Below are 16,557 nucleotides of genomic sequence, written 5' to 3' on the forward strand. Positions count from 1 at the left end.
AACAATTTCTTATTTATAAACATGTGTCAACACAAATTCTTCACTGAATACCATCAGTTTATGACATATTTATTAATAATTAGATACATGTTTCATAGATACTTTTTTCCATATAAATCATTTTTTTTTTAAATATTGATTTTGATTGAAATGGTAGAACATTTTTTAGTGGGAACTCACTTTTGTCCTTTGACTGTACTATGAATGAAACAAAAACATTTTTTTTTATATGTTCCATGATTTGATTGGATATTAAAAACAATAGTTATGTTTTCCAACTGTTAGTTCGCAAAGCCAAAAGTAAAAATTACAATGATTCCATGGTTTAATTAGAACACAACCAAATCAACTTTGTAGTTATTTAGTTACATTCAAAAACATGTAGATATCCATAAATATGAATCTTCAACTCTCCATACTACATAAAACTAAATTAAAATTATTTCTTACTCCTGCTGGGCCAGGAAGACCCCTTGGTCCTAAATCTCCCTTAGGACCTTCAAACCCAAGGCCTCCCTTTTCTCCTGCAAGTCCGTTTAGCCCAGGAAGTCCATCCATTCCACGGTCACCTTTCAATCCAGGCAATCCTGGTAACCCTGGCAATCCTTGTTTTCCCTGTCAGAAAAAGTTGAAACTTAAACTAGTGCAAGTAACAAACAATATCATAGTAGAAATGCCTAGAGTCTGAACAAAAAGAAATATTTTCTGACTAATTTTCTGAATTAATGTTTTAAATTGATAAAAATCATGTCAAATGATTTCATTCAATTGTTTATTCTAATTGTAAGTGTAGATAGTTGATGTTGTGATACTCATTTGAATCCTGAGTAGGAATTTCAAAAAAGGAATATTGTTAACACTACTGTATTGTAAACCATATATAAGACTATAGGCTTTGAAATAATTTAAAGTGCAGCTTAAAATACAGTTCATATACTACTGTGCATTCATTAACTTTCTTGAGTATTAATTTTTCGTGAATTAAAGAAATCCTTACATGATCGTGGATATTTGATTTCATGGTTTTGTCGAGGTTTCCATACATTAGCCTATAGAAAATTTGTCATTCATGGAACATTTAATTTCCTGGTTTACCTTTACCCAAGAAAATTGGTATCCAACGAATATTAATGAATCCACAGTATAACAAAATCATAAATTCTATAGTTTTTTAAAAATGAAGATGAACAGTAATCTTTGTCTTATTGAATCACTTTAGGAAAACTCTAAATTATTACAAATGATTGAAATACAATACAATAAAGAAATGAGGGAGGGGTGATCATGAGAAAGAATCCAGCAAAAAAAATGTATATAGAGTTATTTCCCTTGCCAACCTATATTTTTTGTTGAATTTGGTTATATTTTGGCAACCAAAAATGAACAATCAATTGTATTACTGTGAAAGTACTTTTATTCGTGGGGTACCAATTTTCGTGGTTTTTGTGGATGACTTTATCCACGAATTTAAGTGTCCAACGAAATAAAACAATCATTGTCAAAAATCAAGACATGGAAAGATCCCTATCGGTAGGTTTGACTACTGATATGATCTAGAGAATATATGGAAAACGCCAAATCTGAGAATACTTTAATAGCAGTCACAGAACTATAAATGCATACAGGATTATACCCATTTAATCTTAAATAACCTGAACTGTACATTTAATTCTCATAAAAAATATTTATGATCAACAATGAAAGTCAGATTTCCGGTATTGATATGCTAGTATGATAAAGTGTTCATTTTATATCCTCATTAGTTCTCGTACATATGGGAAATAATAATTTCATGCTGGGCTTGATTTTGATAAGAATTATTTGACAATTAAAGATACGTTTATAGCATTTGTGTATGTTACTGTTTTCTTTAGGTGACATGTTTATGGCATTATCAACACCTTTGGTCGTCTTCAATCTGTTGATCACTTTATCACGAGTTAATTAGTGTTATCACTACGATTTACACGACGGTCAATGTTTACCTTGCAATTTCCGTCAATCCAGGCTATTTGTAACCTTCGTTTCTTTTAAGGTATTAATTTTAATTTGTTTTTTAGAAAACTAAAATCCACGAATTTAAAAACCCACGAATATGTAAATATTGCTCAAACCACAAAAATTGATACCCACGAATTAAAGTACTTTCACAGTACATCATAACTGCAAGATCAATGAATGAATCCCATTATATATTTAAAAAAATTAAATAATAATCTATACTTGTCGTTGAAAACATTTGGTAGATCTCTAATAATGACCCATTTGTATCAATAACTTATATATTTACAGAGAAAAGAGATCAAGGGTCAATAAAAAAATACCTAAGAATTACATTATATCCATAGATACCATCTTCACTAGCCAAGGGTTACGATCCACTCCCGCTCTCTTCACCCTTGGCAGATTGAGATAAAATTTCGGAAACACAAGGGAAGGAGTTTTATTGGTTGCAGTCGAAACTCGCTGCATCCAATCAAAAAGCGCCTATAACATGATCACGTGTAAATGTAGAAAGTGTTTGTAAACAATTGCCACGTGTTTATTGTGCATCAAGTCTTTACATCCCTAAACATACGACTATGTTTAGTGACATCTTGAATGTTTTTAATCATTTTATAGAAGTTCCTGAGTATGTTTCATGCACAAATGCATGAATTTTGACGTATATTTTTATTTCCGGCTTTATCAAGAGTATAGAATCTAGACGCTACCGTGTTTTTACCTCCAAATTGAAAAGTGCAAGTGCTACCATTGGAGAAGAAAAATGGGCGTGATTTTAATTTTCCGATAGATGGCGCAACATTGTTATCACAAATGTTGGCTCAATCTGCCAAGGGTGAAGAGAGAGGGAGTGGATCGTAACCCTTGGCTAGCGAAGATGATAGATACATAATCTTACAAATCCATGACAAGGAAAGATGATCACAAAAAAATTTCTACATACAACTCCATTTCTGAATTTTTTTTCAATAAATGTTGCAAAATTCTGGTTTTCAGGTTAGGGTTTATAGCAATTTTTGCTCGAAATTTTGCCTAAAAAATCTTACCCTAGGTCCAGCTATTCCAGGAACACCTTTCTCACCAAACATACCAGGCATACCTTTCATTCCCTGAAAATATATGAAAAACTTCATTTATCTCATCATAAAGGTACATATCATAATCTTCCTGAAAAGGAGTAGGTTCAGTAAGACCCCTTTGTGGCCCCAAATTATAGCAGTTTTACAAAAGTATGAAAATGTAATCTTTTAGCTATTTACTGGAAAGTAGAATGATTCTGCTACATAAATATGGGCTGTTTTTGACAATACAATGCACATATATATCGGGGACTAGAATCAGTAAATTTAAGTCATGCTAAACAAGTGAAACTGCGAGCTACTGCTCACTGATGATACCCCCGCCGCAAGTGGATAATACTAATAGTGTAAAATAAAAAAATGTAAGTGTTCGGTAAATAGGAAGTCGATGAATGATGAATCTGAAAACGCATCACACGGTATGGCTGACATATATTAATGTTGATACCAAATTACAGAAAGGGTGGATGTGTAGTTCCTGAGAAAAATGTGACGAAAGTTTCATGGGACGGACTGACTGACAGACAGACGGACTGACAGACAGAGGTAAAACAGTATATCCCCCTTTTTTGAAAGCAGGGGTATAATGACTGAAATCTTCACAATTTGAGCATTTTAGTTAAATTTTTGACAGTTTCCGTCTAAAATGAAAGTGGCTGCATTCCTGTTCATTCATAATATTGAAATGTAAGTTGTATTTGATGATAATACATAACATATAGAAAGGTTGAGGATGAACACGTATGCAGCAACTTTCATTTTTGACAAAAACCATCTGAAAAGTGACGTTTTTTGGCATATTTGATATAGATTTTTCATATTTAAGCTTGAATTGGCGGGTTTTTAATGACTAAATCAGTTAAAATCTTTAACATAAACTAATTTAATCAATTTAAACAGACACATAAGGAGGCTTGCTGGTTAAAGATTTTTAGAAAAAAATAAAACATTTATTTTTCTTTAGTAGTTGTTACTTTATCTTATGGTACAAAAATCATTTCTAAAAATCAATTTGTGTTAACTCCAGGTGACTTTTAAAATGTAGATATCATTGAAAACGCTCCAAATTATCTCCCTTTGATGCAAAAATGCCATTAAAATTGAAATATCTTTTTTAACTCATCTGTGACCTATATTATTTATTGTTGTTTTGAAATAAGCTGTACATAAACTAAATAATTGTAAAATTTAAGTGATTTCTGTAATTTAGTTCTTTTTTTATTTCCATATTACCGCTATCTCTCCTATTTGTTCAACAGAAAAAAAGGACATTAACAAAAATGTATGCTTCTTTCAAAATCAATCTAATCCTTTCTATTGTGGTCATATACCTTGTGTTAAAATTTTATAGATTTCTATTAACTTATACTAAAGTTATTGTGCAAAACCAAGAAAAATGCTTATTTGGGATCTGTTTTTGGCCTAAATTCCTAAACTGTTGGGACAAAACCTCCCAAAATCAATCCCAACCTTCCTTTTGTAATCATAGACCTTATGTTAAAATTTCATAGATTTCTGTTCACTTATACTAAAGTTATTGTGCGAAAACCAAGAAAAATGCTTATTTGTGCCCTTTTTGGCCCCTAATTCCTAAACTTTTGGGACCAAAACACCCAAAAACCTTCCTTCTATGGTCATCAACCTTGTGTTTTTATTTCATAGATTTCTATCTACTTTTACTAAAGTTAGAGTGCAAAAAAACAAATGTCTACGAACAACAAGGACGACGCCAACGTGATACCAATATAGGACCAAAAATTTTCAATTTTTGCAGTCGTATAAAAAGTGTTCAAAATCTTTCATTCAACAAACTTGAAATTTGAGAACAAAATCGGCCCTTACAGTACCTACTCCTTTAGGAACTACAATTTTATATGATTTTCCTTATCATCCACACTTATAAGATTATAATTAATTACAAAATTATCAGTCATGTCTGAAAACACTAAATTTAAATGATATTTTTGTGATCTATTTGTCAGGAAACCTATTGAATTAGTATTTTCACTTTCACTTTTATTCTTTTACGTCATAATTAATACAACCGCATTATATACACTTTATGAACATGTAAACTCTGTAATATTGTCCTGATGACGCCGCATTAGCGGTGAAACATGTCGACTCAATAAAACTATCACCTTGCGGTAACCCAGATGTTGTTGTCTCTACATATTATATAGTATTTTAATTGTTCAAAATGAAAAATGGATCAGATACAAGTTTTACAACTTAGTAACACTTTCTCCATATTTGAGTCAAATCAGTGATCAGTGAATTTGACAGCTAGTGCCCCTTTAATATATAACACTTCAAACAAATAAAATAGATAAATGATAATAATTTGACTGACAGATAAATAAAAAAATAAACAATTCAATAATTTATGCCTTACATCTCTTCCAGCTTCTCCTTTAAATCCATTCCTTCCAGTATCTCCTTGTAATCCCTACAAAGACAACCAGATCAATCATATACTTTGTTTATACATGCATTGTAAATAAAGAAATTACCTGCATTGTGTGCATTTATTTATTAGGGGGGGGGGGGTCCTGGACCTGAAATCCGTGGCTTAAAAACATGAAATCCTGAGGTCCAGAATAAAATGCGAGTTATTCAAATTATTGTGATTACAACCATGTTGCACAACAATAAAAGCATCGGAATAAATTCTAAATTTTTAGTAACTTTTCTTATAAAATTATTTTTTTTACAGTTTTTGTCATTATTGGATCAGTAAGGACTTCAATTTTATTAATCCATCATATTTGATTATTACTATTTTGTGCATTATCCTTTGATCTTTTTTTGTGATAAATTTTCATGTTATGCTACTCGCTTGAGATGGAAAATTATTGCTAGAAACTGAGCAGGCACTTGATGTTGCTATCAAAATTGACATTAAATTGACAACGTCCTCATAGGGAAAATAGGGAAAAACAGATTATCATAGGTGATCTCAACTCAATTGCCTTTTTCACTTGAGCCTCTTGCTTGAGCTACCTCTGCTCAAGCGAGAAAATCTTGTTGAGATGATCAACCATAATCTATAAATACAGATATATTCTTATAGACAGGGCCTTAGTTAAGATTGTTTTTAATAGTCATGTTTGCATTTATTTTTCAGGTACTTTTTTTCTTGGAATTTATAAATAGACAAAAGCTCAGTATACTAGAAAATCTTTAACAGAAACTATTTTTAGAATATTAATAAAATTACTGTGTCTCCTTTTCTTCCCCGATCTCCTTTTGGTCCAGTATATGATCCCTTTGGCTGTGTGAAAGGGCTAGTATTGTTTCCTGGTGGACCAGGTGGACCTACTTCTCCATATTCTCCTGGTGGACCAGGGGGACCTTTTACACTAATGCCATTACTTCCTTTTTGTCCTTTTTGACCAAGGTCACCTTTAAAGCCCTGAAAAAATGAAAACATATGATAGGTTTTTGATAATATTCTGTATTTTGAACTGTAGATGTTATATTCTGGTTATTCAAAATTACAAATGTTGACCTTTTAAAAAATCTCTTCCAGAAAAAACTTTCAAATTCACTACTGAAATAATCAGTCTGATATAATACTTTACAGACTTTGATTTACGTTTATTGAATTACTTCCCTTTGATATCAGTCTGATATAGTACTTTACAGACTTTGATTTACGTTCATTGAATTACTTCCCTTTGATATCAGTCTGATATAGTACTTTACAGACTTTGATTTACGTTTATTGAATTACTTCCCTTTGATATCAGTCTGCTATGATTTATGAAAAAAACCTATATATTATTTGTATCATTATTCGTGTGGAATACAAATGAACATGCAGCCTCTTGTTTGTCATTCTTATTATCGCCATACATCCCCTAAGAATATAACATATATTATAAGAACTTCTAAAAAAATCATGTGCAATATTTAAAACATTATGTCTATTTGGCATACATCCCTGCATGTAATTATCAAATTTAAACTAAAATGGACAAGTATAAAAACAATTAAATTTAAAATAACAAGTTGATATTAGGCTCTGACTATAAAAAGACAAATTCTTTTGGTAAAAAAATATTGATCAGTATATAGAGAGATAAATCATCTCTTTAAATGAAGGATTGATAATTAACATACATTTCTTCCATCAAATCCTCTCTCTCCTTTAGGACCGGGTCCTCCATCTCTACCATTTGGTCCCTGAAAAAATATTACAAAAGTAATTAAAAAGTCAAAACATAAACATACTGTAATCTTATTTTTTCCAATACTTTATGACGTGTATGGCCCTTTTCAGCTGACTTTGGGGCGATTTATTTTCTTGAGTTAAAACATTTTCTTGAATGTATTATATGAGGGAAGCCCCAAGTGTTACATATTTGTGCTAATTTTTTTTGGCGTTCTTTATCTACACGCAAAATAAATGCTCATGAAAATTAGTTGGTTTACAGTATGGAAATATAAGTATGGTAAACTGATAGATTGATAGCAGATGAATATTTATTGTTCTTGTATTTTTGTGTTAGTTTGTAGATGTGTGCCAATGATCCAATTCTCCATCCAAGTCAAAATTTGTAAAAGTAAACCATTATAGGTCAAAGTAAAGTCTTTTAAAACGGAGCCTTGGCCAGTAAATACCACTTTTCATCTTTATTTAAGATTTTCTATTTTGTTCATTTAACATAACCATAAGAAGAAGATGAGTGAAATGTACATGAAATGATGCATTTGGTTCTATACATTTATTTCCTGTGCCTGAGGGAGATATGACGATTTGTTCACCCAAGAATCACACAAGGGTGAACAAATCTTTATATATCTTCCAAGGCCAAGGGAAATGAATGTTTTATTGCACTGCCTAATCTTTGTTTACTATCTGAACTTCAAATATTAGTTGGCATACAAGCATTTTTCTTATCCTCTTGTTTTTATTACAGTTACTAAACACAACATTCATATTGAATTATTGATAAACAGTATGGATAAACATTTAATATTTAATTGGTCTTTTTGTTTTAACATCTGACATAAATTTGAACACAGTAATGATATGTGCTATCGCTATTTAGAAAATAAGAAGTCCAAGAAGTTATGTACATAAACGTCTTGTAACATCACACGATTAAGTGCCAACATTTCAGAGGGGTATATGAAGTTTTGTTCGATGTCACATGTGATAGTTTCAACCAATCAAATGTTGATTTCGCTACCAGAATCAACATGCATTGGAATAACATCATTTATCATTTTTATAGAAAATAATTATTAAGTATGTCGGGGTGTAAAAGTGAAGTTTAACAAAGAAGTTACTGTTCAAATACGACCTTATTTTACAAACTTAGCAAACCAGTTAATACTGACCACTTGTCCTGGAAATCCAGTTACACCAGGTTCTCCCTAAAAAAAAGAAGAAAAAAATGTTACAAATTCATGTAACAAATATGTACATAAAATTCTACATTACTGTGGGTTAATTATTATTTGTTGGATACCAATTTTTGTTGATTTTGAAAGTACAAGTGAACCACGAAATTAAATGTTCAACGAATAACAATTTTTTATAGGCTGTTAAGCAGACTTCAGTAAAACCACGAAATTAAATATCTGCAAACATGCAAGTTTTCTTTAATTTACGAAAATTCGTACCCACAGTATTGTCATATTGAAAATAAATAACTCAAGTTGATATCAAGCAATATTCAATTCTCACGCGTTATCAGACATAATTCTCTTTTGGTCAACACTCTTGTTGTGTTATATAAGTTTTTTTCACTTTCAAGTATGAGGTTATATTTTCTGTTCCGATGTAAAACTTTTAGCATTGTCTTAACCTTTGAAAGTCATCAATGACCTAATGAATAGTCAATGGAAATTTCGTTATATCGCCTCATGATGTTGGATAGGCCAATCACATTGCTAATTATTCACAATCATAAGAGACAAAATGTTACCGTGAGAGTATTCAATACATTTGTTATAAAGAAAAACATATCGATATGAAATATTTTCCCTAAAATTTCATTTCTAAATGAAAAATAGAAAAATTGTATAACTATGATAAACCAATCTCAAAATAAAAAATAAAATCTAAGTAATAACATAACAAATAATAATTAAAAAAAACAACATTTTGAACGTGCAAGTTAGAACCATGGCTTAATATGTTCTTAAAATAGATTCTAAAAATCTTTTGAACATAATTTTTTTTTAAATCAAATAATTATTTTGAATAAATAATGTTTTATCAATTTTAAAACTAACCTTGGTTCCCTTGATACCAACACCATTTCTAGCAGGTTCTCCTTTTCCTCCTTTGGATCCAGGGAAACCAGGAGGTCCCACAGGTCCAGGAAATCCAGAAATTCCAGGATTACCAGATTCTCCCTATAAACATATATAAATCGGTACAGAAATTGTCCTTGGTTGAAGTTGGTTCATGTATGTCATATTTGTTTTCATAGATATATGATGATGTGGTATGAGTGCCAATGAAAAAACTCTCAATCCATGTCACAATTTGTAAATGTAAACTATTATAGGTCAACGTATGGACTTCAAAGGGGAGCCTAATGACTCACACAGAATATTTGACAGCAAGTTTGTCTTGTTATACATTTTGGCAGTTTGCTGTCTTGTTTGCATTTTTCCCTTTTTTCAGTTAAAGGACTATTGTACGCAAATATACTTTCATCAAAAACTTTTTTCTCTTTTTTAAAGGCCATATATTTGCCTTTTTTTTTATTACTTCCACCTCATTTTAACCCTGGTGGAAAGTTTTCTCATTGGTAATCATACCACAACTCCTTGAAGGCATAAAACTTTGCTCAATGCTCGGAGCACAAAAATCATGCTCGAAACATGAAATCCAGCAATTTGATTGGTTGATTTTCGAGTCTGAGTACAAAAATCATGCTTGAAAGTTTTATGACCGTGAGGCCTGATCTTTTCTATTATCAGATATTCAAAGATTAGCAGGTTCTCCTTATAAACATAAATAAATATGTACATTCATATTAGTACCTCTAAGATTTCCATATACAAATAAAAGATGTGGTATGATTGCCAATGAGACGACTTTTCAAAAGAGAGGAAATGACATATCTAAGGTCAGCATAAGTCATATAACAATAATCAAAATTCATTCACTATTAGCAAGCTATGAAACATGACAAATGTAGAACAATTCAAACTAGAATAATCAGAATACTAAAGGTCACAGTTATGAACGAAACAAAATAAATAAATATGTTACACAGCAACTATAGACCACCACTCAATAACATTCATATTAAACACATAAATATCACTAAGGCTTCCCCTGTTATTATATTTGATGGGAACATTTATATTTGACACTTTAGATTTCTGTAAGGATGTAGAGTTCCTAATAAAACGCAAACTAAATACATACATACATATGGCTGGATATACAAGTGATGATAAAATGATAAAACTTGATGCCCCCTCATCTACGGCAGGGGCATAAAAATGTGTCTGTTCCTGCATCATTCTGGAAATATTTAATCCTGATTTTCAAATTCCCAACAGTTGTCTACCTAACTATACCCCAAATCCTGTATATTAAACAGCTCAGTCTTAAAATTCCTGAAAAGTTCCTACCTCTTTAAAAGACTTTTATTATACATTTTCTCTGACTAAGGGTATAATCACTAAATTCAAAAGTAAGACAAAAGAAAATCCTGGCAAATACAATGAATCTACAAAAATGATAGCCATAAAGTTCCACTACATTTTTATGTCTCACGAACAAGGGAAATAATTTGCTTTATTCTGATTGCAGATATGACTTTCTTGAAAGCATCATACTCACACATGATAACCATATCATTTCACTTTTAAAAAAAATAGAATGTTAATAAAAAAACAGAAAATTATTTCTGGTCATGCAATGATTGAGAAAATAACCACACCTGTAGATTTTAGCTAGCAACACTATACATGCTGACAGCTCAATTCTGAATTCACTGATAAGACCTCCTAAGGTTATCAGATAACTTGGCATACTCATACAGAATGATGGAATATCTGAGTGCAATTTACTGTTGCAGTCTTTAAAATGTAGAAACCTGACAATCATTAAAGACCATATGAAGATGTCTTTTGGGATTATTTTGTCTTTGGATAGCTGTCTCATGGATGAAAACATAACATCACTTTTAATTCATATCTACATACAAGAGTTGTTTCATTAGCACTCATATCACATCTCCTATTCATAATGACCACATCTTTTTCAAAATTTACTTGCTATATTATTTTTTTTTTACTTTTTCAGAAAATTCATCTGTGAGAGCTTTTTTTGTCCATAGCATTAGCAAAACTGATGAAATTTAGAAGAGAAAATTAAAATTTCCATAACTTTTTGAAAGAAATCTAGAAGAGGAGAGCATAAAAAATGTTCATACAAAGAAAAATGAAAAAAAATAGTATAGGAGACAACAAAACAATGTCAATTTATCAAATGGCTTTATGGGTAATTAGTTATATACAAATTCAACAGAAATGATGGCAGTGGAAAATGTTTCCATAGATACTAAATCAATTCTCTGTAATAAAAACAAACAAGTGAGATCACTTGGGAAGAGTTTTCGTTGACAAATCACTAAATTCCACTTTATGAAAACACCAGTATACTACTGATGCCTTTATACCCAATTAAACCATTTTCTGAAACATTCCTAGATCAACACATATGTTTCTTATTATATCAGAATAAACAAAATTCATCATGTTTTATCTCAAGAGGCTTGTGGGTAAAACCTGACTTTTTTCAATTTACTCAGTCAACATGTGTGTGTTTTTCAGTGGTAATTACTTTCAATTTACACTCTATTAACTACAAACTTTTCAGTCTGTTACATTGTGTCAATAACCTTATCTTTAGGAAGTACAGAAGGGCTTTACAAATTATCATTATCTAGTGAGGGTCCCATAAGATTAGGGTGTTATATAATAACCCTTTGATAATTAATAAGAAGAATCATATTACTGATTCATATATTGAGATTATATCATTATTAGATGATTATATATGTATCTCCTTAGAAACACAGCTTGTAAGAAAATGTAATTAACAAACCAAAATGTTGTTTTATAACCAACATTTTTTTTATGGTTTTTGAAAAATACTTATTTCTTTTAACAACTATATCTTTGAATTGGAATATTCTTTCTGATATATATTTAAGATAAATTGTATGTATTTGAGCTTTTTATCTTGCCATTTGATTATGGACTTTTTGTATTGAATTTTCTTTAGGGTTCAGTATTTTTGTAATTTTACTTTTAACATAGAGCTTCAATATCAAATTGAGAATAAGATGTTTATGGTCCTGTGTTGCATTATTTTGATGCCCTGAACTTCTATTGAAATCATGAATCTGAACTTCATATCAAAATCTTCATGCTTAGGTTTTTTGTTCTGAATCTTAAATTATTCAGTATTTCTTACCTGAGTTCCATTACATCCATCCAGACCAGGTGAGCCTCTTGGTCCAACAGGGCCAGGAATACCCTGAATAAAATTATAACAAATAATGATATAAACATTAAGAGGGATAGTCTAAAAATCCACCTAGAGGCTATATTTTTTTTAATCTAAAATTTGCTACTCAATATATGTTAATGTATGTTGTTGCAAGGTGTATTTTTTCCAAGACAAGACAAACAGATTTATATCATAAGAGGGCACCAACGCCCTTCCCATCCAGTGTCAAATGGTAATTTTCGGCTACCAAGAGAGTCAAATTGGTTAAAATTTTTCCATGATTCGTCAAAATATCCTTTAAAAAATTAAACATGATTTTATTGTCATGCACAAAAAAATTACTGTTCACATCATTTAGCATGAATTTGATAAAGGTACCCCCATTTCTACACCCTAATAATTGACAATACTATTCAAATTCAGCTAGTTACAGACATTTTACACCTAAAGTACTAATACACATATATCTTGGAGTGTGTCGACATGCACAATTTACTGTTGAACTGATAAAAATATTAACCTTTAAATTGGATAGATCTGTTTCTTATTAAGACTATGCACTTAAACACATGTTCTTTTTACAATAGACATACTAACACAGTTTTTTGGCATTTATTGTGTTCATTCAGTTTTTAAAATGAGTCCATCGTTAACTGACTTGGTTAAATAAAAGTGTGATTGATTCAGTCTGCCAAAAAAACCTTTCTGACTACTAGTCTGAAAACCACTATTTTGACATTTTTGTTATGTGTCTAAACAATGATTTTCAAAAACTATCTAATACGAATAAACTTGACTTGTCTGGGGCATTGGACTTGTGGCTAACAGTGAAGACTGTTTATTTTTTCCATAAATCCATGTGTCTTAACAATGTTTTTCAAAAACTTACTAATCTGAATAAACTTGACTTGTCTGTGGCATTGGACTTGTGGCTAACAGTGAAGACTGTTTATTTTTTCCATAAATCCATGTGTCTAAACAAAGTAAATTTACTAATCCGAAAAAAAAATACTTGTCCGGAGCATCGAACAGTTTATTTGTTTTCCAGAAATCTGCTTTATCTGTATGCTTTAGATTTTCAGATGATTTTTTCAGAGGAAGTTTGCTGTATGTACTTTTCAGTGTAGAGGAAATGATTCTATAATTGGAGATCTGTCAGACAGTAGACCAGACTATAACCTATTTTGACATTTATAGAGTTAATGCATCTGCTTTTCTTACATTTTAAAAACTTTTTAAAAAGAAAGTAAAAGATGGTTTATGTTAGGATAATAAGCAAGTGAACGCCTATTTACAACAATTATTTGGTGGAATTTTCACATCTATAAATGTATAAACTTCTTGATACTTACAGGAATACCATTCATACCAGGAAATCCAGGCATACCCATCTTACCCTGAAAATAAACAATGAGAGATCACTTTAAACATAGCTAACAATAATGTAAAATACATCGCAATTTATCATGACTTCACTTCTATTTTAGACAGTTTTTATCCATTCTTTTGATGTGTTTGAGCTTTTGATTTTGCCATTCGATTAACGACTTTCTGTTTTGAATTTACCTTGGAGTTCAATATTTTTGTGATTTTACTTTTTAATGTTATCAATACTTTATTATAACTATATATTTGACTGCAGTTGAACAAAAAAAGATCTGACTTTCAAAGTTTCTATTAACCAAGACATTGGTAACTGCAATTCTTCAAAAATACCATTTTTTTAATCAACTAACTGCACTGTTATCATATTCTCTAAATCTGATGAAATTCATTTTTGAGATAACAAGAGTACAGAAAAACCTTTAAGATTTTTGCATGACTTTGTGTTTATCTTAAATTTGTTTGAGTTTCTGTATGGGCTATATATAGACTTACCCTGTTACCCTTTGGTCCATCAGGTCCTTCAGGTCCATGTTCTCCTTTCATTCCTTTAGTTCCCTGAAGACCTTCCATACCAGGAAATCCCTGAATACCTTGGGGTCCGGGTGGACCAATGGGACCAGGTGATCCCTGAAAATATTCAAAATAAATTTACTATTTAGATAAAGGAAATACTCTTCATAAGAAATGAAGATCGCTAAATCAAATTCAGTTGGGCAATACCAAATTGATCTGGGTTTTTTTCTGAATTTCTTCATAGCCTTTGGAAAGTCATTTTGTTCAGTTATATTTCTAAGCTGAAGAGAGCCAGCATTAACAACAAAACAATTTTCAATGGAAAATAATCACATTTTAATATATTTTTTTAATTGATCAATAGATAAGAAACAGAAATTGTTTTAAAAGATACTATAAGCCACTTGTATTCACTGAAACTTAGTAGTAAGAAAGTCATTTGGAGGATCTCAAATACCAGCAACTGGTTAATTATTACTTATCATGACATGTAAGCATGGTAAACATGATTATAGTTACGTTTTATTACAACTATATACAAAACAATGCCAATAGTTATTTTGGTTGTCTGACAATACTGCTATTCTTATAAACCTGTAATAAGAATATCATTTACATAAAAACACTTCATTATTTTTTCAGCTTCTCAGTTTTTTACAGAAAATCAATCTGTTAACTTATTATTGATTGATTGATTGTGTTAGCCACTTTCAGGCTAAATTGTGGCAGCCCATTTTGTTTGGTTGAGGAAGCCAGATTGCCCTGAGAAAAACCACTGACTTTTGGTAGGAAAACTAACAATCCAAGTCAATTATGATTGGTATCAGGTAAACCTGCAAGGACAGGGCCTGAACTCGCAAGGGCAGTGTGGTGTTTCGAACTCACAACCTAGGTGTTGACTGGATAGTGATTACAATAGTAGAACACAAGGCCCCACCATCATTATATATTGAAATTTCAACAGAACTTGACTGTGCATGAATTTGTTAAAAAAGTAAAGGGCAAGGATTAAGATTAATTGTATTTAGGATAAACAAAAACTTGTACCAACCATCTTTTACAAAAACAAACTTATTTAAAACCACCCAGAAACTTATATTTCAGTCTTGAAATATGCTTTGATAATTTTTGTTAATTTCTTTCCATTTCTTTTTCTCGTTGCAATATTTAAAGAAAGAATACATTTTACCAGTACATAAATCTTTTCTAATAAGTTACTTAAAACTATCTTTTCTAATAAATTACTTGAAACTATAATTTTCCATTAACACTTCCTCTTTTAATAATTCATGACACATGGCAATAACAGATTACCTCCTGTTGAGCTTCTGTAATGGATTATGGTTTTATAATTAAGATATTTGGGTCACTGACCGCGGATTATATAAAATAAAGGTCATGCTGTTCTCCTTCCTTCCATGGAATATTCTTCTATCTTTCTTATTTTCTACCATATCGAAAATTCATAAAAAAGGTGAATAAGCTGAGAACACAGTTATTTTGAAGTGTTTCTTTAACCTTAGACAATAAATAAATATAAAAAAATCATATTTTTACAGTGTGGGATAATACTTTTGGGACAAATTATATCAAAATTATAGAAAAACTTCATCAGCTCGGACTCAAAATATGGACAAATGAATGTTGAATTCTTGAATTCTTTTGACAGCTTCAAAATATACTAGCTTTTTTAAAAACCCTTTTTAGCTGGACCAAATCACTACTTTATTTAAAATGACTAGAAACTTTATTTAGAGAAAAAAAATCTTGGACGATAACCGTGTTCCCAGACCAGGTTGAGATCCAAAAAAATCCTACTACATCTCTATGTGCCTGCTCAAATTCAGGTTTCTTGGCAGTTTTTGCTACTTGTTATACCAATAATGTCAATAACCATTTATGTTTTTTTGTTATTTGGGTAATTCTGTGCTGATGGCAGAACTTTGATGACTGTTAAGTTCTTAGACTTCATTTGGGATCAGTAAGAACTTGACATAATTTATACTTTTTATTATATAACTATATTTTCTAGAGGTCTTTTTGGTACTTTATGTTGTTGGGTAGCTGTTGCATTGATAT

At 30.7% G+C, this 16,557-nt stretch overlaps 1 protein-coding gene across 1 annotated transcript in view; it reads right to left on the reverse strand.

Moving 5' to 3' along the window:
* The window catches only part of LOC134711515 (collagen alpha-2(IV) chain-like), a 55,723-nt gene that overhangs the window by 22,721 nt on the left and 16,445 nt on the right, over window positions 1–16,557 (reverse strand). The window contains exons 4-13 of the mRNA XM_063572144.1: window positions 14,458–14,592; window positions 13,932–13,976; window positions 12,544–12,606; window positions 9,333–9,455; window positions 8,433–8,468; window positions 7,209–7,271; window positions 6,304–6,498; window positions 5,479–5,532; window positions 3,051–3,113; window positions 451–615 (exon numbers count right to left, since the gene is read on the reverse strand). Coding sequence (XP_063428214.1) covers window positions 451–615; window positions 3,051–3,113; window positions 5,479–5,532; window positions 6,304–6,498; window positions 7,209–7,271; window positions 8,433–8,468; window positions 9,333–9,455; window positions 12,544–12,606; window positions 13,932–13,976; window positions 14,458–14,592 — 942 coding nt within the window. The remainder of the gene's footprint in view (window positions 1–450; window positions 616–3,050; window positions 3,114–5,478; window positions 5,533–6,303; window positions 6,499–7,208; window positions 7,272–8,432; window positions 8,469–9,332; window positions 9,456–12,543; window positions 12,607–13,931; window positions 13,977–14,457; window positions 14,593–16,557) is intronic.

The sequence above is a fragment of the Mytilus trossulus genome, chromosome 3 (assembly GCF_036588685.1).
Source record: "Mytilus trossulus isolate FHL-02 chromosome 3, PNRI_Mtr1.1.1.hap1, whole genome shotgun sequence".
NCBI classification, from domain to species: Eukaryota; Metazoa; Mollusca; class Bivalvia; order Mytilida; family Mytilidae; genus Mytilus; species Mytilus trossulus.